This window comes from Bos taurus, chromosome 13 (assembly GCF_002263795.3).
Source record: "Bos taurus isolate L1 Dominette 01449 registration number 42190680 breed Hereford chromosome 13, ARS-UCD2.0, whole genome shotgun sequence".
Lineage (NCBI taxonomy): Eukaryota > Metazoa > Chordata > Mammalia > Artiodactyla > Bovidae > Bos > Bos taurus.
In genome coordinates this window covers 31062781-31083815 of record NC_037340.1, presented here as the reverse complement: position 1 = coordinate 31083815, position 21035 = coordinate 31062781, and the positions used below count along the sequence as shown (strand labels likewise).

General features: G+C 44.5%; 1 protein-coding gene across 2 annotated transcripts in view; it reads left to right on the top strand.

Annotated features, from left to right (window-relative positions):
* Positions 1-20077, top strand: part of RSU1 (Ras suppressor protein 1) — a 207380-nt gene extending 187303 nt beyond the window's left edge. For both annotated transcript variants that reach the window (XM_005214283.5, NM_001040601.2), the window contains one exon: positions 19505-20077. In XM_005214283.5, the coding sequence (XP_005214340.1) occupies positions 19505-19607 (103 nt within the window). In that variant the 3' untranslated portion in view covers positions 19608-20077. The remainder of the gene's footprint in view (positions 1-19504) is intronic.
* The last annotated feature ends 958 nt before the right edge of the window (positions 20078-21035 follow it).

Sequence of the window (21035 nt, the reverse complement as noted above, 5' to 3'; positions counted from 1 at the left end):
GTGTTAATGTTCAATGAGGACCAGGCTCAGAAAGTGACTAACTTTTTTGGTAGTTTTATATCCAAGGCCCCTAGCTTATGTTCTCTGCCATTTGTTTTTTTTTTTTTTTTTTTTTCTCAAGCATACAAATTGTAACATTTAAGAAAATATCTCTTTGGAAAGAGATTGCATCTTGTGCAAAACTTGGGCACGCAGCCATGAGGCATTTTCTAACTTTGTGGCTCCAGCCGAGTTTGGAATGGACAAGCCCAGTTCAGAGCACATTGTATGTAAAAGTCTTATTGATTAAGTACCTGTTGGGTACCTGCTAAGCACTTTGGGTTATTTCATCCTCCTAACGACCCTGTGAGCTATGTACTCTTATTATCATCCATCCCATTTTCTATATAAGAAAGCATGCTCAGAGAAGTTAAGTTCTCCAAGGTTACCCAGCCACCCGTTATTTTTTTAACCTTCTTTTTTTTTTTTTACTATTTTAAATTTTTTAGTTTGTGTTGGGGTATAGCTGATTAACAATGTTCTGGTAGTTTCAGGTGAACAGCTGTGGGACTCAGCCATCCGTATACATGTATTGATTTTCCCCCAAACTCCCCTCTCATCCAAGCTGTCGGATAACATTGATCACCATGTGCTGTATGCAGTAGGACCTTGAAAGGTTGTTGTTGAATCACGTGAATACACCGGGATTTTTGGCCCCCGGAGGAGAAGCATTCAATCCGGGGCCAGAGACGAGGCTTGATCGCTCAGAGCTTTTGTGTAATAAAGTTTTATTAAAGTATAAAGGAGATAGAGAAAGCTTCTGACATAGGCATCAGAAGGGGGCAGAAAGAGTACCCGCTTGCTAGTGTTAACAATGAAGTTATATACTCTCCAGTGAATCCAAAGAATGTCTGGAGGTTGTAAAGACCTCATCAGACCTACTCCCATAATTTACATTTTAAGATAACACTGTCCTCAGGCAAGATACATCCTTGTAAAGACCAGGTCTACTCCCGTAATTAACATTTTAAGATAACAGAAGGTTGAATCCAAAGACTGTCCTTAGGCAGGATACATCATTGGTATATAATCCTAAGGAATGTGGAGAAAGAAAAAAAGTTTGTCCTTTCTTCCTCCTTGAGAATTCCAGACCCCTCTCTCTTTGGGGACCCCTAGACTCCTTATCAACCTGCCTAGGAAATGGCTCTCTCAACCTCTTGGTTATCCATTTTAAATATAGCAGCATGTACATGTCCATCCCAAACTCCCTGTGCCTTCCCCCCAGCAACCATAAGTTGTTTCTCTAAGTCTGTGAGTCTCTTTCTGTTTTGTAAGTAAGTTCATATGTATCATTTCTTTTTAGATTCCACATATAAGGGATGTCAAAAGATATTTCTCCTTCTCTGACTTATTCCACTCGGTACGCTTTTTTTTTCAGGGGCAAATACTGAATTCAGACTCTGGCCCTTCACCCTGCTCTGTCTCCTGGGCCCCACCCCGACCTGTGGGCCAAGGGGTCGGGGGTGGGCTGCTCGGTCTAGAGAAGCTCGCCACCGGGGGTCATGAGGGGAAAGCAGCGAGGGTGAGGGGTGAAGGGACAGACGTGTACACACAGCTATGTTTAAAATGAATAACAAAATTTTAACTGGTTAAAGGACCTACTGTGTAGCATAGGGAATGCTGCTCAAGGTTCAGTGGCAGCCTGAATGGGAGAGGAGTTTGGGGAAGGATGGATACTTGTATGTGTATGGCTGAGTCCCTTCACTGTTCACCTGAAACTGTCACAACATTGTTAATTGGCTTTACCCTAATGCAGAAAAAAAATGTTAAAAGAGCACAGCTGAACTTCCCTGGTGGACCAGTGGGTAGGACTTTGTGCTTCCACTACAGGGCAACAGGTTCGATCCCTGGTTGGGGAACTAAGATCCTGCATGCATGCCGTGTGGTGTGGCAAATAAATGAGTGAATGGAACACAGCTTAGTGAGGAAGTCAGGCTTGCCTGGGATGCAGCAAAACTCCTGAACCCACATGGTCTAGAGCTGTTGCTGCTGCTTGAGCCCCTTTTAGTGAAGGTCTACTTGGTGCCCTGTCCCCAGCTGCTTGCTGAGTTTCTTTGGCCCTTACAGTTGTTTTTATGTTTTCTTGCATTGGGGAAGAAGCGGACTGACCACATGCTTTAGGAGTTCTATTTGTCGGCCTGATGACCTTTCCAGGCTCATACTCACCACAACTACTACAAACGTATTGAAACACCCTCTAGGTAAATGGAATAACTCTTAAAAATACATATATATACACTTTTATGTATATTTATAAAACATATATACATATTTCCATCCTTACTTTTCTTAAAACATTAAAAGTAACCATGTGTCAAGAAAGGGTCCATCAGCTTTCACAATGTCTTTCATCTAAGTACAAAGCTGGCTCGATTGCACCATTTTCAAATGGTCTCTATCTGTGTTCTGCAGCATGGTAGCTGCTAATAACATGTGACTCTTGAGCCCTTGAACTACAGCTTGTCTGGTTGGGATATGCTATCAGGGTTTTCAAATACTCACCAGATTTCAAAGACACTTAGAACCAAAAAAGAAATCATTAAATTTATATGGTATACTTACTAAATCATTTATCCTTAGATTAGGAATAAAATAGATCATTTACCATGTTGATACAGATTACCCATTGAAATGATCATATTTTGGATCTATTGGGTTAAATTAAATATATTCCTAAACTTGATTTCATCCATTTCTTTTTCCTTTTTTAATGTGGCTCCTAGAAAATTTAAAGTTAACCTTTGTGAATCTCCTATTTTGTACCGAGCTATGCTCTACATACGTGAAAGTAGAGAATATGTCTCCACAAATTGGAAGGACTAATATGTGTTTAAAAATAAGACTTTAAAAATAGCTTTCTGAAATATTTATGAGAGGAAAAATGAACTCACTGTAGGTATTCAGTAGGCTGACTAAGAGGGGCTTGTTTTTACCATTCCAGGCAATACATGTCGGGCAGAAATCTTCTTGATTAACAGCTATTCAGGGGGGAGTATTTTTCCATGCGAAGATAGGTCAGTTCGAGTCATTTGTAACAGAACGTTGTTTTCTAATATTTGAAATAACTGTTGAGTACATGTTCCCTTTGTGATCCCAAGTATCATCACGTGGCCATATCATGACCATACTGCACCCCACAATAAAGCAAATATCTGAATAAAGTGAGTCCCTTGATGTTTGGTTTCCCAGTGCATATAAAAGTCATGTTGACATTGTAAAGAGTGTGATAGCATTATGGTTTAAAAAAAAAAATGTATACACACACACACACAAGCACCCCTTTATTTAAATCTGGGGAGACTTCCCTGGCAGTCCAGGCTTCCCTGGTGGCTCAGACAGTAAAGAATCCGCCTGTAGTGCAGGAGACCTGGGTTCGATCCCTGAGTCAGGAAGATCCCCTTGGATAAGGGAATGGCAACCCACTCCAGTATTCTTGGCTGGAGAATCCCATGGACAAAGGAGCCTGGTGGGTCTACAGTCCATAACTAATACTTTCACTTTTCCCAGGCAGTCCAGAGGTTAGGTCTCTGCACTTCCAATGTAGGTTCAATCCCTGGTTGGGGAACTAAGATCTCACATGCCACACAGCATGGCCAAAAAAACTAAAAATTAAAAAATAACGCTATTAGGAAAAGGGCACTAATAGACTTGCTGTATGTGGGGTTGCTGCAAATCTTCAGTTTATAGAAAAGGCAGTTTCTCTGAAGCCCAGTACAGCAGGGTCTGTCTGAGCCAGAAGCTGTGACAAAAGAGCAGCACCAGGCCAGTTTTGCAGAAACCCCCGGCCTCTGGCACCTCCACCTCACGCTTCTACTTCTGCCTCACTTCCACCGTCTGTGCTTAGCACTAACACCTTCCAGGAGTGTTTGGTGGGTGCGATTCCTAGATGAAACACTTGCGATTCTTGGATGAAAAGGTCTGTTGTGACAAGCTCTTCTCTCTCCACCCACAGCCACGGTTTTGCTCTGAGACTTGAGGGCCCAACAAGGCCATCAGGCAACTAAAGCTGGAGCCCCATGGGGAGAGTCCTCGCCTCCCCCCACATTCCCAGGACCCCCACCCAGATTCATGGCTGGTGCACGGAATTCTCCAGTAGACCATTTTTAACATCCAGCGGAAGCCACAGACATCTTAATTTTTAACCTTTTTGCACTTGATGACTATAAATTTCTCTGAAACTCTTAAAAATCTGATTTAAAAAAAAAAACAAAACCAGGAGGAACGGGATGACATGTATTAAATCTGCTGAGTATGTCAAAGCTACAATTACTTTTTTTAATCCTCCATTCCTTTTTGGACTATGTTTTTGCTGTAGAACTCAAAGCTCAAGGAAGATGGGGATCCAAAGGCTCTTCTATTATTGAGCTCTCATAGATGTTTTTCTCCATTATTCTCTTCCCCAGTTGTTGGGCTAATTCCCAAGCACCATTTTGGGGGTTACGTTGATTTTCTATATCTTAAAAAAGATTTTATTGGAATGTAGTTGATGTATTAGTTTTAGGTGTACAGCAAAATGAATGAGTTATACATAAACATACATCCAGTCTAGTTTTTGATATGTTTTCATTGGAGTGTGGTTGCTTTACAATGTTGTGTTAGTTTCTACTGTACAGCAAAGTGAATCAGCTCTACGTTTACATATATCCCCTCTGTTTTGGATTTCCTTCCCATTTAGGTCCCCACAGAGAATTGAGGAGCCTTCCCTGTGCTATGCAGTAGGTTCTCACTAGTTACCTATTTTATACATGGTATATCCATAGTGTATATATGTCAGTTCCAGTCTACCAGTTTATCCTACCCACCATTTCCCCTTGGTATCCATAGGTTTGTTCCCTACATCTGTCTCTTCTTCTGCTTTGCAAGTAAGATCACCTGTACCATTTTTCTAGATTCCACATATGTGTGTGAATACGTGTAATTTGTTTTGTTTCTTTGCTGCAAAAGCCTGGCTTCTTCTCTACTGCCAACCTCTGGCCACTAGTATAAAATATTGCAATCAGGAATGGAAGGAAAGCACAGTCATCTTGACATGCCATGTTCCAGGGATGGCAGGGTTTGGCACTTCAGATAGAGCCCAGCTTAGATGAGGGAAGAAGCGACAAGAGACAATGACTAGAATTGACTTTAGCTGCTGCTTCCTGAAGTCCACCTGGCAAGAACCTCACGGCTACATCCATCTGTAGGTAGATGCTTGCTTTCTGGTTTTGACTTCTAAGGTTATTATTATTTTTTTTTTTATTCTCTTCGCTGTGTAAGTGGAACATAACCTCACAGACTATCTAGTGGACATGGAGGAGAGGCAGATAATACAGGGCTGCTTAAAATCTCAGGCATCACGCTGTAATCTAACCTGAACATAAGAGGAACCTTGGAGATAGGTTTCACTGAATGTGGTTTTTCCTAAGAGTAAATGAGTTTTAATGTAAGCAAAGTCCTATACATGTTTCATACATACAACGTGCAGGTTCCATTCAGATGCCCAACCGTGACCAGGCATTGCCCATAGGGTGTGATCTAAGTAGGTTCTGGGTGCATTCTGAGTGAATGCCCAGTCGGTGTACAAGGCGAGGGGCAGGAGGGTGGCAGTGCATATACCAGATGACTCCCACCCCTGTTTAAGTCCAAATGCCCCATTTCCTATCTAGGAAAGCACAAATTACCTTAGTCCGTGGATTAATTCCAAAGCCTTCTGCCTCCTGAGTCAGTATTGTCTGCCATGCACCCTGAAACCTGTATAGACTAGCACTTAGAGATGGCTCACTCTCCGTTGACTTGGCCTTGAGTCTCCTGCCAGTGTCGCATCATCCGATCACCTGGGCTGAGAGGGGAGGAGGGCCCTGGAAGCAGGGAGTCCGCATTAACAGCCACCGAGAGGAAGAGGAGGATGAGTAACAATACCTGTAGATACGCTTCACCATTGGTCTGTGTCTGAAAAACAAAGACAAAGCTGAAGCTTCGCCGTTTGGACACAGGTGTTCCAGTTGCGCGTCATTTATATCTAGACCCACAGGACAGCTGTGCAGCCCTCCGTGATGTCTTTTGTTCAGGCTTAAATGAGTTAATACAGAAAATGCCGCAGAAGCTTCCTGTGGAAATGCTGGTGTATAGCGTGTGCTGGCTGCGTTTGGCTGGTACAGTCACTAGCTTAATAACTTAAAAGTTCGTGAACACCAAGCCTTTCCTGAAGGAACCACGTGTGGCTCAAAAAACTCCCATCTTTCCAGGATAATAAAAATTTATTCTGATGTTTAATTTGTCCAAAGGAAAGGAAGAAATCCCCAGCGTTTTTATACTGTTCATCTTGATTTAATCCTCTGTGTTAAGCTATTCCTGTACTTGGCTAGTTCTTGCTAATATCAAATGATGGTTAATATTCAATAAAACCTACTGTGCTGGAAAGAAATTGAATGAAAACCCCTGGTCACACAGTATTTTGAGAGGGACCCTCCAGCACTTCCCTTGTGGTCCAGTGGTTAAGACTTTGCCTTCCAATGCAGGGGCTGCAGGTTCAATCCCTGGTTGGGTAGCTAAGATCCCATATGCCTCATGGCCAAGAAAACAGAACATAAACAACAGAAGCTGTGTTACAACAATTCAATGAAGGCTTTAAAAAATGGTCCACAGCAAAAAAAAACTTTTAAACATTTTTTTAAGACGAGAATCTCCACAAGAGAAGAATGGACGGCTCCCAAGCAGCGTCACAAAATGGCACCATGATGCATTTACTGCACCTCCACTCTCAGCTCTCCAAGCCTCAGAGACCTGCGAAAACAGCAGAAGAAGTTTATGTGGGGGCCCGGAATTTTGTTAACAGAGGAAAACTGCCCCTGAAGACTAAAAGACTTGCCTTGGCGTACACAGCACTTGTTTTCACAGTGAACACCTCTGCATGGGAAGCATGTCTATCGTCACTTGATGAGTGTGGAATTAAGGGATGAATCAGGAAATGTTCCTCAGCTAAGATACTCTTTTGGGGCAGTACTGATGATCCTGCCTGCACGGCAGCAAAGGAGACACACACATAAACGACACATTTTTGGACACAGCAGGGGAAGGAGAGGGCGGGACGATTTGAGAGATTAGCATTGGAACATACACATTGCCATATGTAAAACAGAGAGCCAGTGGGAGTCTGCTGTGTGATGCAGGGAGCTCAACGCTGGTGCTCTGTGACAACCCTAGAGGAGGGATGGGGAGGGAGGGGGGCTTTAAGAGGGAGGGGACATACATACATCTGTGGCAGTTCATATTGCCGTATGGCAGAAACCATCACAGCACTATAAAGTAATTATCCTACAATTGAGAATATTTTTTTAAAATATATTCTTTCAGTCCACTCGTAGATTTTTATTTGGTGGCTAGTGTGTGGCCAGCACTGGAGAAACAAAAGGATTAAGACAGCTCCTGCCTCAGAGGCACTAATGACCCGGCTGGTAGGAGACTCGGGGAGCTGGATGTTGCAGTGCACCCTACTAAGTGCAGTGATGGGTGCTTCAGTCAGTCGGCAAACAATCGTCGTGTGCCTGTGGTGCACCGGTCAGAGGGGATACTAGTGAAGACAGGATGCCTGTCCTTGGAGTTCATCTTCCATTAAAGGAGGTGGCAAACAATTAATAATAATCAAAATCATTATATTGTGACTGTGGTATGAAGGAAACGAATGTGGTTAAAGAGAGAGAATGCGGGCAAAAAAAGTCTCACATTTGAAGTAGATCAGAGTGATGTGTCATTCAGGGCTCAGTGTTCTTGGAATGCAACAAACACAAAGCGTTAGAAGAAATTTATATTACTAATAATCCAGCAGTACATTAAATAGGTTTTTTAAGGCATGGCATGAGCATGGGCTCAATGTCTCTGGACTCCATTTCCCTCCATCTTGCAGTTCTGCTTTGCCTGCTGGTTTCTTTGCCAGGCAAGCTCTCTTCTCAGATGCCACCATGGCCAGCAGCAGATCTAGGCTCCTAGTTCAACTCAAAAGAAAGGGCTCTTCTTCCCAATAGCTTGAGGTAAGATCTTGGGTCTTTCTGTGGTTGGCCCAGGTTGGCCACAGGCTCATGTGCGAACCAGTGTCTACACCCAGAGTAAAGGGAGAGGGTTGAGACTGAATTGTTTTGAAACCAAAGTTATTGAAGTTCTCTGTGTCCTTTCCGTAACCTCTACAACAGGGATAGAGAAGCATTCTGAACAAAGGGAATAGAAGTACGGACCTCAGAAATGGGCAGAGGCCTAATTTGTTTGCCCGTGTGCTGGAGATTGGGAACATGGAGGGTCATGGCAGAAGGCAGGGAGGTGGCCCCAGCTGTACCCTGAAGCCTTGGAAGGGTTACAGTGGCACCATATTTATTTCCTCTTCCTGCACTTACAGACATTATCAAGGTGCCCACAGAACTCCCAGCGGGGTCCCACAGACGCCCACTGCCTGCATCTACTCCACTGCTGGAGTTGCTGAAGCACACCACCGCTCTTCTGATGCACAGGGTCTCTCTCCAGCTTTGTTCGTTCCTTTGGCTGGCTTCTAATCAAATCTTGCTGGCCTGAGTTGTGCTGATGTTTCTTGGGAAGACTTTCTGAGTTCTGCTTTGGTTCATTTGTGTTGACGTGATCATTTAACACACAGAGGGCAGCCTTTCTGCCTTTAAGTTTTGGGGTCATACCTCATTCTTGCACCGACTCTCATCTCTCTCCAGCCAACTCTGTATTGACTGGACATGAAATTTAAAATGGGTTGTATAATGTGGACAGAGGCAATAATTTGTGATTATATAGAATTATCATCTAGCTGCCCATGTTAAGGGATCTATTAGATAATTACTGTTTAGCTTTTGAGAGCCAGATTCTAGTTAGTGAATTTTTTTTTTAATTTGTGTTGGACTGTAGTTGATTTATAGTGCTGTTTCAGGTGTATAGCAAGGTAAATCAGTTACACATATGCATATAAAGATTGTGAATTTTAATAGTAATGTTTTCTTAGGGATAATTTTTGGTGGTATTACATGCATGTAATAGAAATAATTTCTTGGGACTTCCTGGCAGTCCATTGATTAATGGACTTCTATTGCAGGGCTCAGAGGTTCGATCACTGGTCAGGGAACTAAGGTCCTACATGCTATGCCACGTGGCACAGTCAAAAAATAGAAAACAACAACAAAATAAAGAAATGCTTGTCACTTCCTTCCTTGTATCTATAAATAGGTTTGTGTATTACCAACACATAGACACCTATGCAGCCTCAATGTAATAATATCTCAAAATAATTCTTTTCATAAAAAATATTCTTCAGTACTCCAGGTCTGGAGTCTATTAAGGAAGTAGCTTGCTTAGAAAACTTACAAGAATGCTCTTCCTCCTGTTTTCCTTTGTTTTTTAGTTTATTCTGGAAATTGCAACATTTAGCACTTTGCAGTTTAATTTAAAAGGATTACCTATTCTCTTAAATGCTTAAGCAGGGAAGCAAGTTGCAGTTATTGATTTTTCTCTGCATGTATTCTGTGAAAGCTGTATTTGCTCCTTCCCCAGGGAGCCTTACCCCCCGAACTGCATGCTTGCTGGTGACAGCTCAGACCTCTGATACATAACCAAAGACCTTGCCTAATATCCTTGCAACTGCTTGGGGAATTTTTATTAAGTAAAAGCATCATTAGAGTAGACAGGATGATGAAGTTTAATGAGCATCTTTTGTGCATGAGATTGTTAGTTTTGTTCTGCCAGAATCCTCATTTCTCTCCTCCAGTGGGGCAGATAGTTAGTCTAGAATGTATGGGGTATTTTTAAAATCTGCCTCACATTTTGTATTTTTTTGTGAGTTTAATATCTGTCCTAAGCCAGCTACAGATTCTTCTTGGCTATTTATACAGATGCTGTTTGCACACATGTGTGTTGATAATTTCTTTTTACACTGTATGTTGGGGGCAGAGAGCAGTGAGGGTTCTAATGGAGAATGTGAAAGACACCTCCTGGTGCTAGTGAATTTCATAGAACCATCTCTTGGAGGTTTGATCTCAAAAAAATCATTGCCTTTTGAATTAATGAGACTTCTCATGGGAATATGGTAACTGTTCCCTTTTTTTCTTTAAGACTCAGCAATTTAAGTGCTAAGGTTCTGTCACCAACCCCTCAGAAGCTGCTAGATAGGATAAATAAAGATATGGAAAATGCTTATTAATAATCTGGGCTTCACACTTTATCCACAGATTTATTTGCAGAGATTTTAAATTTAGCATCCTACCATAAGATTACAGATTAGACACAAAATGATTTCTCTCCATTATTGTCACTGGCCATATACTGAGAGTTTTCAAATTGGTTCTTTTCTTGGTCTGTATAAGGACTTTCCATGGAAACACCCAAAACAACAGGAGGGAGGCATATGACAGGAGCAAATGACTTCAGCACAGCATATTGTACCTCTCATATACCTGGCATTCTGAAACATAATATTTACATAGCACACAATGTGCTTCCAGCAGTGCCTTGCGCATGTAGAATACAAAAGAAGTGAAGTCTGCTGTCCCCACCCTTGAGGAAATGGTAGGCTGATGAAGAGGACAAAACTGAGAAATCCAGAAAGATGGTGCTGGTGGTGATGGTTGGTGGTTTAGTTGCTAAGTCTTGTCCAGCTCTGGCAACCCCACTGACTGCAGTCCACCAGGCTCCTTTGTCCATGAGATTTCCCAGGCAAGAATACTGGAGTGGGTTGCCATTCCCTTCTTCAGGGACTCTTTCTGACCCAGGGAGCAAGCCCATGTCTCTTGCATTGCAGACAGAGCCTTTACACTGAGCCACCAGGGAAGCCCGTATACTTAATGCCTAGAGAATTTGGGGTCATTACCTGGGGGTGATCTGAACCTTTTTCTAATCCTGAGTTTCCTCGTTTGGAAAATGAACATAATGAAAGCCCTTCTTTCTTGGCTAGTTGTGGTAGTGAATGCTGACTGCATGGTGACCACATTTACCATGTGTCCTGATCAAGGCACTCTACTAGTCCTTGGAAATAACAGCCAAGAGCAGAAATTACTTTGTCTATTCTGGAGGACTTAACGATGAAATCTCAATAAACACCACAGTATTTTGTGAAGGCAGAAATTGAACAGGGGGCAGAGCAGAGAAAGCTGTGAAACGCCTGAAGATGTGGATGAGATCTGAGTTGTAGAAAGGAGGAGGGTGGGCATTCCAGGCAATAGTTACACAAATCAGCCAAAAACTGAGACCAGAAGGAATCCTGGCTGACAAAGGCCTTAGATGGGTTTAGCACTCAAAAGTTTTTTCAAATCACCTGCAAGGTGTAGGCAGTATGCAGATATTCCCAGTTTTCAATAAACAGAGATTCCAGAATGATATCAGACTCTAAGGTTACTGAGCTGATAGGTGGCAAAGCTAACACTCAGCCTACCTTTCCTGCACTCTACACTGCCTTCCTCCAGACCAGGTTTCTGCATTTGGTCTGCTAGTGAACAGAGAGAGATGAAATCTGGCTGGGTAGGCATTACGTGGCATGTTCAGTGGATACTCTGTCACATATCAGGCTGGGTACTTGACCCTGCGGGTAGTGGATGCTGCTTGCCACGCATAAACCAAGGAAAGAGAATTCTGTCCGTTGTGTGTAGGACACATTGAAGGAAGGAAGGAATTGTTATCAAGGAGATCAGGAAGGGGGAATTCTCTGGTGGTCCAGTGATTGGGACTTGGTGTTTTCACTGCGGGGACCTGGGTTCGATCTCAGGTTGGGGATCTGAGATCCTGTAAGTTGCACAGCATGGCCCAAAAAATGGAGACCGAGAAGGAACCTGTTAACACTAATCCAATGGCCATATTTTAGGGTAGAAGGAAAAGAGAATGAATAAAATCATAGGATGATATAAGAATAAGTACCATAAAGCATCTTATTAATCCATTGAGTCGTGAACCTTTTGAGAAGCTGATGAAAGCTGTGTTCACATTTCAGCTGAAAAAAAGGCACATATAGCTTTGCTTGGAGCTTCAGATCCTCCCTTGCCACAGACAGAATTTCTAAGATAGAGGAGGATGTAATCAAACTTGATTAATAGGGTGACTGAAAAAAGAGGCAGGTGCCAGAATGACTTCATCATTTTGATCCTGGAGGTCTGGAGACATTAGAGGGACATTGAGGAGCTGGGGTAGGGAACTGTTGTGTGCATTTGGTTGGGTTTAATGGTTCAGTGTACAAGTGGGAGTTTTGGTGTAGCAGGGGTTGAAGATGGCAGTGACTCGGAGGGCTCATACTCAGAGATACTCATTGAAGCTACAAAATCAGATGATCGGTTTAAGGAAGAGAATACAATGAGCTAAAAGCAAAAACACAAGGACTATAGAATTGTCCAGGTAAAAAATAAGAACAAGGATAGTGCATTGGATCCGGGGGAGTGGGGGGGTAAATTTTCAAGAAGGAAAAATGCGGTCCCCAGTGGTGTTCATTGCTGCAGTCATGAAGGGGTGTGAGGGTCTTGCACAAGACCCTTGGATTGAACAGAAACAGTAAAACTCAAATGATTTTCTTCCCGCAAAATGACTATGCCCATGTTAAATAAATATACCCACGAATAATAGAAGAACATGCATATCATACTACTACTCAGTATAATGTTTGCTGAGAAAGAAATGTATTCTCATTCTCGTGGGCTGGAATTGTTTGCTGTGCCATCTTAGATGTCACCAGGCAGGGGTGTTGAGTTGTGCGGAGTGTCAGCAGCGAGTGTGCAGACAGCTTTAACACGATGCCTCTCAAGTGACCAGGGTGGTGACCTCTACTGTTCACGGCATCATTTCATGATGAATCCTCCAGAGCCGATCTTCAGCTGGGATTCTACAGACAGCTGCTCTGGTCAGGGTCCACTCCCACAGGGACCAGACGAGCCCTGAGGAGCTAAGTGATGCTGCCTCATTCGTCACCCACAGCACAGGTCATCCATAGGCATCTCGCCTTTGAGGATTCTCTTCACCGTCAGAAGTCTGTTCATCAGACTCCAGAGCACAATTCATCCTTTCCTGTCACTTTAACTGGTTCTCTGTTGGTTTTTTTCCTTCCATGAACATCTCCCCGTCATCCTCTGTAGACCTCAGCTTTCAGAGGAGAGAAGATTTTCCAAGACTCTGTGCCACAGGTTCACTCCGTATTCTGAATTGATCACCTCACCCACTGGTGACCGATGCTGCAGCCCCATCCGTGATGGGGAGCCAGTCTTCCTTGTCAGCGCTCTCCCACTAGCATGACCAGATTTCAGTGCCCCCAGAAGCCTTCCCGAGCTCAAGATGGCAAAGCTGGACTCCTGGCTGTGCTCAGAGGCAGCGTCTGGGAAGCAGGAGGAATTGGCCAGCTTAGCCTGGGTCCTAGGCCTTCACGAGAGGTTAAAGGTGATGGCTGTTGCTCTGGAACAGCTGTTCTGTGCCTGCACACAAGACCCTGTCCGTGTCTGATTTAATCTCCCCCCACAAGCCCTTCAAGGTAGCAGTTTTCATCATTTTGCAGATGAAGACATCAGACTGTGGCAAGTTAGTCACCTGCTTAATGTCACACGTCCTTTGGAGCAAACAGGGTTCAGGAATGCAGATGCTTGAAGCCGCAGGACTGTCCTCCATAATCCCCCATGAGGTGAGCCAGGGTTCTTATAGGGCCAGATGATGGGTACCACCTGAGCAGGTCGCTGAGGGGATGTGCTCATCAAGAAACATCTTGTGCCAGGATCCAAGGTTAGTTGAAATCTTCGAAGATCAAGGAGGTGGAAGTTACATAATAAGAGGAGAGTATGGAAAGGTCAGGAGGACAGAAAGCCATCCTGAAGGCTGCAGGTTGCATAGATCAGTCCTGTTTTTCACTTCCTGTATTTAATGATGCTGGCGAGGGAGAATGCTCCTCATTCCCAGAGGAGCGAACAGTTCATCCTTTAGCATGCCTTTCATATCCAAGCCAACCAACCCCAAGCCCCAATCTTAACCACCTCTTTTCTCTAACTCTGATGCACCAAGCCAATATTCCCCCTGATCCAGGCACTGGGCAACTGGAGATCACTTCTTTAGCTCTAGGCTCTGAGATTTTAATCAAATTATTCACCTACCCTGTTTCACCCATTCCTTCCTGTGAAAGCACCTGTAAAGACTCTGGGCGTTGCTCTCCCCTGGGCTCCTCTGCCTCCCAGTCAACCTGGTGCCTCCCCATGTGGCCCTGCGCATAACTGCACGTGATACAGCTCCTTTCAGAGGCATGGAGCTATCCATCTTGTCACTGTCACCTCCGTAAATTAAATTCTAGATGCATTTCAAACATGGACCATGACTATCAGCTTCAGCGCATAGAGGGAGCTGGGCCCATCCTGTCTCACTGTAGCAGAGAGGGGATAGTTGGCCTGCCCACCTCCTCCTCTTCTGGTAGACAGCACCCATTTTTCCTTGGAGACTCTCCTTCTGTGGCCTTTCTGCAACTTAGTTTTTAACTTTTCTTTCTTGTCAGCGAGTTGCTAACCCAGAAGAAAATTTCTCCTGCTAAAACTACGTAAAATCCCTCACAGACAGCCCCAGAGAGATTCAGTTACTGTATTGGTTCCCTGTTGCTGCTGATAACAAATTAAGATGATCTTAGTGGCCAAAAAGGGCTTCCCTGGTGACTCAGTGGTAAAGAATCCACCTGCCAACACAGGAGGCTCGGGTTGGATCCCTGGGTCGGGAAGATCCCCTGGAGAAGGAAATGACAACCTACTCCAGCGTTCTTGCCGGGGAAATTTCATGGGCAGAGGAGCCTGGGAGGCTGTAGTACATGGGGTTGCAGAAGAGTCAGACATGACTCAGCCACTAAACATCAACACCAACCTAGCAGCCAAAAACAGAACAAATATATTCTGTCACAGTTCTGGGAGTCAGAAGTCTGAAATTTAGGTGTCAGCAGGGTTTCGTCTTTTGGAGGCTCTAGGCAAGAATGTGTTTCCTTGCCTTTCTGGGGTCTAGAGCCTGCCTGTAGTTCTCAACTGGCAGTCCCTTCCTCCTTCATCAAAGCCAGCATCTGCACATCCCTGACTGCCCCTCCAGTACCCCCACCTCCCCTCTTAAGAGGATGCCTGGGATTATGTTGGCCCCACCCAGATAACCCAGGATCATCTCTCCATCTATGAACCTGTTTGCAAAGCAAAAATAGAGACAAAGATGTAGAGAACAAAGATGGATACCAAAGGGGGAAGAAAAGATGGGATGAATTGGGAGATTGGGATGACACATACACACTATTGATACTACATATAAAATGGACAGCTAATGAGAACCTACTGTAGAGCTCAGGAACTCTACTCAGTGCTCTGTGGTGACCTAAATGGGAAGGAAATCCAAAAAAAGGAGGGATATATGAATACCTGTAACTGACTAGCTTTGCTGTACGGCAGAAACTAACGCAACAGTCTAAAGCAGCTCCAAGAAAAATTGTTTTCAAGCCCTTAATCAGCTCTGCACTGTCCCTTTAGCAATATAAGGTTACAGATCCCAAGGTCTCTGGGATCAGGATGTGGACATTTTGAGGGGCCATTATTCTGCCCCCCTACACTTACTGAACAGAGGCCCCAGGGCTAATATGAATAGCTGAGGGAATCCAAGACTTGGGACCCCGAGATGCTCGTCCTTCCTGCCCGGCCAGAGCCACGTCTGCAGGTGGGAATGATTGCTCTGATGGATCCAGTCTACAGATGAGAGTGAAACGCGCTGTCATCTGGCACACAGCTGGAGCAGGGAGAGGATCCACAGGGCAGAGTCATCCGCTGGTGACTCATGGAGGAAGTGGGACAGTGCCTTTAGCCTGAGTCGCTTTCTTCAAAGAGGACCCAAACCTTTCTTCCATATATGCTTGGAGATTTGGTGTCTGTAGAAAATTCCATGTTATTTTTCGGAGGAAAAAGCCCTAGAGAAATAATCACATAATTATCTTTATTTAATCACTCTAACCCCATGTCATGCCCTGGTGCCCAGCTTACCTCAGCATTACAGCCGCCCTATGAGAAAACAACATCATTTTTTCTTTAACAGATGAAGAAACGAAGGCACGGTGGGGATGAGGCTTGCTAATCAGGTACCTAAAACTGACAGCTCATAAGTGGCAGACTGAGACTTTTCAGCCTCCCTCTCGACCCTTTGTAGTGAGTGGCTTGCTGTGTAGCCCCAGGAAGGCCAGGCACACAGTGGGGTCTGAGTCTAAAAAGGCAGGCGATGAAAGGTTGGAACATTCTAGTTCCTTCCTGAATAGAGGCGCCTCGTTGAGCCCCAGGCAGCTTTGGCACACCTGCTGAAATGACTTTGCTTCGTGACCGTTGTCAGGGCCTGGCAACACCGCCACTCCTTCCAAGAAGCCTTCCGTGCCTGCGTGTTCAGGATGTGGTGCGTAGCAGGCCCTCATTGAGTCTTTCATCTCTTCTCTCTCCTCTGAACTCTTTATTTCTGTTGATACCACTTTCCCAGCCCCTGAGTCTTTACCAGGTTTCCAGGTTCACAAACGAGGGAGCTGTGTAACTACAGATTTTTGTGATCCTTAAAGTTGGATGTTATCTGCGAGCAAGAATGAATATAGTGATGAGTTTGGAAAGTAAAGGAGAGACCCTGAAGCTGTGAGAAAGTGATTACAGTGGAAGATGCTGAGACCATAGATGCCTTTGTGGGTGCTCAGAACAGTCAGACCTTGGCTTCGTGCCAGGTGGGAGGAGCTTGGGAGACCAGAGCCCCACCCCCACCCCCAGGTCCCCTTGTGCACGTCGGGCTGTAGCTCTAAGCTGCTAATCTTTAGGAAGCAGCATCCTGGAGGAGGAGGAGGAGAGGGGCAGACGCTATGGGAGGATCAGCTTGTCTGATGTAGGTGAAGAATGTAACACACAGCTCTCCTTTGGCTCAGTTTGCTCTCCCTGTTCTGGTGCATCGGGTGGGGGAAGGGGTGCACAAGTTGGAACCCCCTAGAAAATGCAAAACCATCTTTCCACCTCAAGGTCCTTAACCCCATTTCCTCTGCAGAGTCCCTTTGGTCATGTAAGGTGACAACAGCAAGTTCTGGGGAATTAGGACAGGGACATCACTGGGAGTCAGAGAAGGCAATGGCACCCACTCCAGTACTCTTGCCTGGAAAATCCCACGGACGGAGGAGCCTGGTAGGCTACGGTCCATGGGGTCACTAAGAGTCAGACACGACTGAGCGACTTCACTTTCATGCATTGGAGAAGGAAATGGCAACCCACTCCAGTGTTCTTGCCTTGAGAATCCCAGGGACGGGGGAGCCTGGTGGGCTGCCGTCTATGGGATTGCACAAAGTCGGACACGACTGAAGTGACTTAGCAGCAGCTGCAGCAGCATCACTGGGAGTGCGACTGGTAACAGTGGTAAAGCCGGATTGGCTGAACCTTCCTTTCTGCCTAAGCCAATGTTTCTTTGCCTGGATCCAGGACTACCAGATGTCTACAACATAGACTTTGAGGGGAACCAACTTCTCCTTTTAAAGTGTAGGGGTAATGCATGTATGTGGAATCTAAAAAAATAGTACAAATGAACCTATTTGCAAAGCAGAAATAGAGACACAGAGTGAGCAAACAAATGGACACCACACGGGGAAGGGAGGGTGGGATGAGTTGGGAGATGAGGATTGACATACACTACCATGTGTAAAATAGATAGCTAGTGGGAACCTGCTATATAACACAGGGAACTCTTCTCAGTGCTCTGTGGTGACCTTTGGAAAGAAATCCAAGAGAGGGGACATATGTATATGGAGCTGATTCACTTTGCTGCACAGCAGAAACTAATACAGTATGTAAAGCAATGGCACTCCAGTTTTCTTAAAAAGTGTAGGGAGGGGGCCATGTGTAGGTTTAAAGATCCATTTTCCTGGATGGCAGGTTCTCTTGGGGGTGTTTCTGCTGTGGATGCTGGGCAGGACTGGGCCTGCCTCTCCATTCAGTTAGACTCCATTCAGAAGTCTTCTATCAGCAGTCTCCAACCTTTTTGGCACCAGGGATTGGTTTCACGGAAGACAGTTTTTGCACGGACAGTGGGGTAAGGGGAATGGTGGTTGGCAGATGAGTCAAACATGTTACATTTATGGTACACATTATTATTACTCTATCCGCTCCATCTCAGATCATCAGATATGAGGTCTGAGAGGTTGGGGACCCCTGCTCTAAGGGAACTTCTACAGGAGTTAAATGCTAACTTACAGGCTCTGATGTGATGTGTTGAGGACATGTAGTTCCTCCTTGATGCTCCCCTTTATCTGGAGAATGTTCCCAGCACCTGGCTGGACTCAACATTCTTCAGCTTGTAAGTCTGTCTGCTGCCACACTCCACATTCTAGACTTCTTGCGAACAGAGACCCAAGTTCATGACCACTGGTGGTAGATCCTGCTTCCGAGGAGATGCTCGGAAGCCTCTGGAGAAGCAGACTGCAGTATGACCTGTCAAAACTCAGAGTCCAGCTTTGCCTAAGCGCCCCGCCAACTGGACAACTCCAGGCACCAGGTCTGTCCCTCAGCTCATCAACCGCAGCATCAGTGTCATCGGGAGCATGAGTGTACGCCAAGTTCAGGAGAGGGTGTCAGTTACCCACGTGGGTCCTGGAAGACGGGGCGCCTTGTACAGGAAGGTCAGTGTTTGTGTCCACCCTGTTCAGTGTGGGGTCAGGTATTGCCTCTCTTAGGGAAGCACTGACACACCCGCTGGCCTCTCTTGGGGACACAGTTACAGCAACAAGGGAAGTTAAGGTTGAGCTGTTTTCACTTTTGGGTGGCTTTTAATTTAGTTTAACCAGAATGATTCATAAATTACCGATTAATTACTGTCTGCTATCAGGTTCAGTCCCCTCAGCCACAGAGCCAGCTCTGCTCCGCGATGGATGCCGTGGCTGTGATTATAGGGCACTTCGTCAACATTTAATCAGCGGTGCTTATTAATGTGGCATCGATGGGTGGTCGCCACCCCAGTGCCATCCATCACGGGTGAGCAGCCAGCGCAGGCTCGGACACGATCGCTCTCTGTTGCATCACCCAGCCCCAGGGCTCTTGGGCCGGCGTGCTGCTCACTTTGCACTAAGGGGACACTCTGTCTTTTCAATTCAGCCAAGTTTTGGTCACTGTTGATTCCAACACTCACGAACTGTGGAGCTTCAGTCTGGAGCGGCCAAGCTGAGCCTCACGTTTTTCCTAGTCCTGCTCTCTCTTCCTTAGCCCACAGAGTGTATGATTCCAAGAGACTGGTCCGGAATTGGACTTCATGGCATGATGGAGTGAGTGAGAGAGAGAGAGAGAGAGAGAGAGAGAGTGCATGTGTGTGTGTATGCACATGTGTAAATCCAGCATATGACCCAGAGGAAACAAAAATGCCCTTGTGGTGTTTGTAGCCTCCCTCGATATGCCTGGAGATGAATCTGTTGATGAAAATCTGCCAGTAGAAGCATATCTTGTGTTCACAAGGTGGATCTCACAGTTTCCCTTCTCTTTCTTTTCAGCCTCTACGGCAGACACATGCAGGCAAACCCAGAACCGCCGAAGAAAAATAATGACAAATCGAAAAAGATCAGCCGGAAACCCCTGGCAGCCAAGAATAAATAAGGGGTCGGCCTGAACTGGACTTCCGGTCACTGCTCTCATCATTACTTCTGTTCTCTCTTTTCTGTCTCACAAATGAATACTCTGTGTGTATGTGTTTGTTTTATTTTTCTCTTTCTAATGCTTACCACCTTACCTTAAGTTCTTTCAGTAGGTGGTGGATTTTTTATAAGTTCTTCGAACCATTTCCATTTGTTTTCTTAAAATTACCCAAGGCAGGAACAAAGCCTTAATTCAGCTGCAAGTTCCATAGAAGGCAGAGCTTTCAACTTCTTGAATAGATGTTCACAGAGTTGCTTATTATGAAAAGAGTAATTAAAATCATGTAATCATTTAAATGCCACACTTAACACTGTTCACCCTTCTGTTAATTCACACAACTCATTATTTTTGCTTTGTTCAAAGTTTTCCTTCACCGCTGAGATATTATGTCAGTTTACAAATGATTTTAATAAAATCTTAAATTTGTGTCACATGTTGTTTCTTCAGTTTAAAAAAAAATTGAATCTTGGCGTATACCTTTTCTTGTTGACTTTTACCCCACAATGATCTATCTCGTCCAATTTATTGGTCGTCGATGATAAATTCTGAAACTTTCTGTGAAAGAAATGCAGAATTAAATGAGTTGGTTTCTTCTCACATTGATATGTCAGTTTTTTTTTTCTTCTCTCTTTGAAGACTGTTTCTAAATTAGGAAGAAGCAGAAAAACAAATCTCTGGAAGATTTTGCCAAAGGATTTTGGAAAGCAGCATTTCTTAGCTGAAGGAATGGTGACTTCTGCCAGTGGCTGGTCGACGAGAGCTGTGAAACGGAGAGAGAAAAATACTCGTCTGTTTCTTGTCACTGCAGAAAATCTGCTCATATGAAAGCATCCTTCTAAGTGACTTTGATGATGCCAAAGGAGTCATGTAAATGTGCACACTCAATACCACTCCCAGAGTAGAAACTGCAGCGGCAAAATCATTCAACAAATCATTGTTTAACATCTGTGATAGGCAGCTTTGTTTTTACCTACAGTTGATATGTATGTCAGTGGAAACAGATCCAAGGAGAACGTTTGTGCTAAAAAGACTGCCAACCCTGAAATGTCTCAAAAGGTGTGTGAAGACGTAACATACTCAGGTGCATTGTCTGTCTCTACCCCTGCATCCTCTTCTCTCCATCTTACAGTTGAAACCCTGAGACCAGGACCCCTGGAACCCACAAAAACCCAACTAAAAATCCTGAGATGGACTTTGCATTTGAGTCAGAGAGGTCACTACCGAAGGCTATACTTCTTGCTTCAGGATAACTTCCTGAGAAAACATTGACCATGGGAAGAGGAATCCTCAGCTGCCATCACCTGTTTGGAAATTTGGTTGATATAATTTTTCTAGGTACCATCTTTGCCTCAGTCTGAATTTTCTAATTGATTTTTTTTTTTTTTTTTA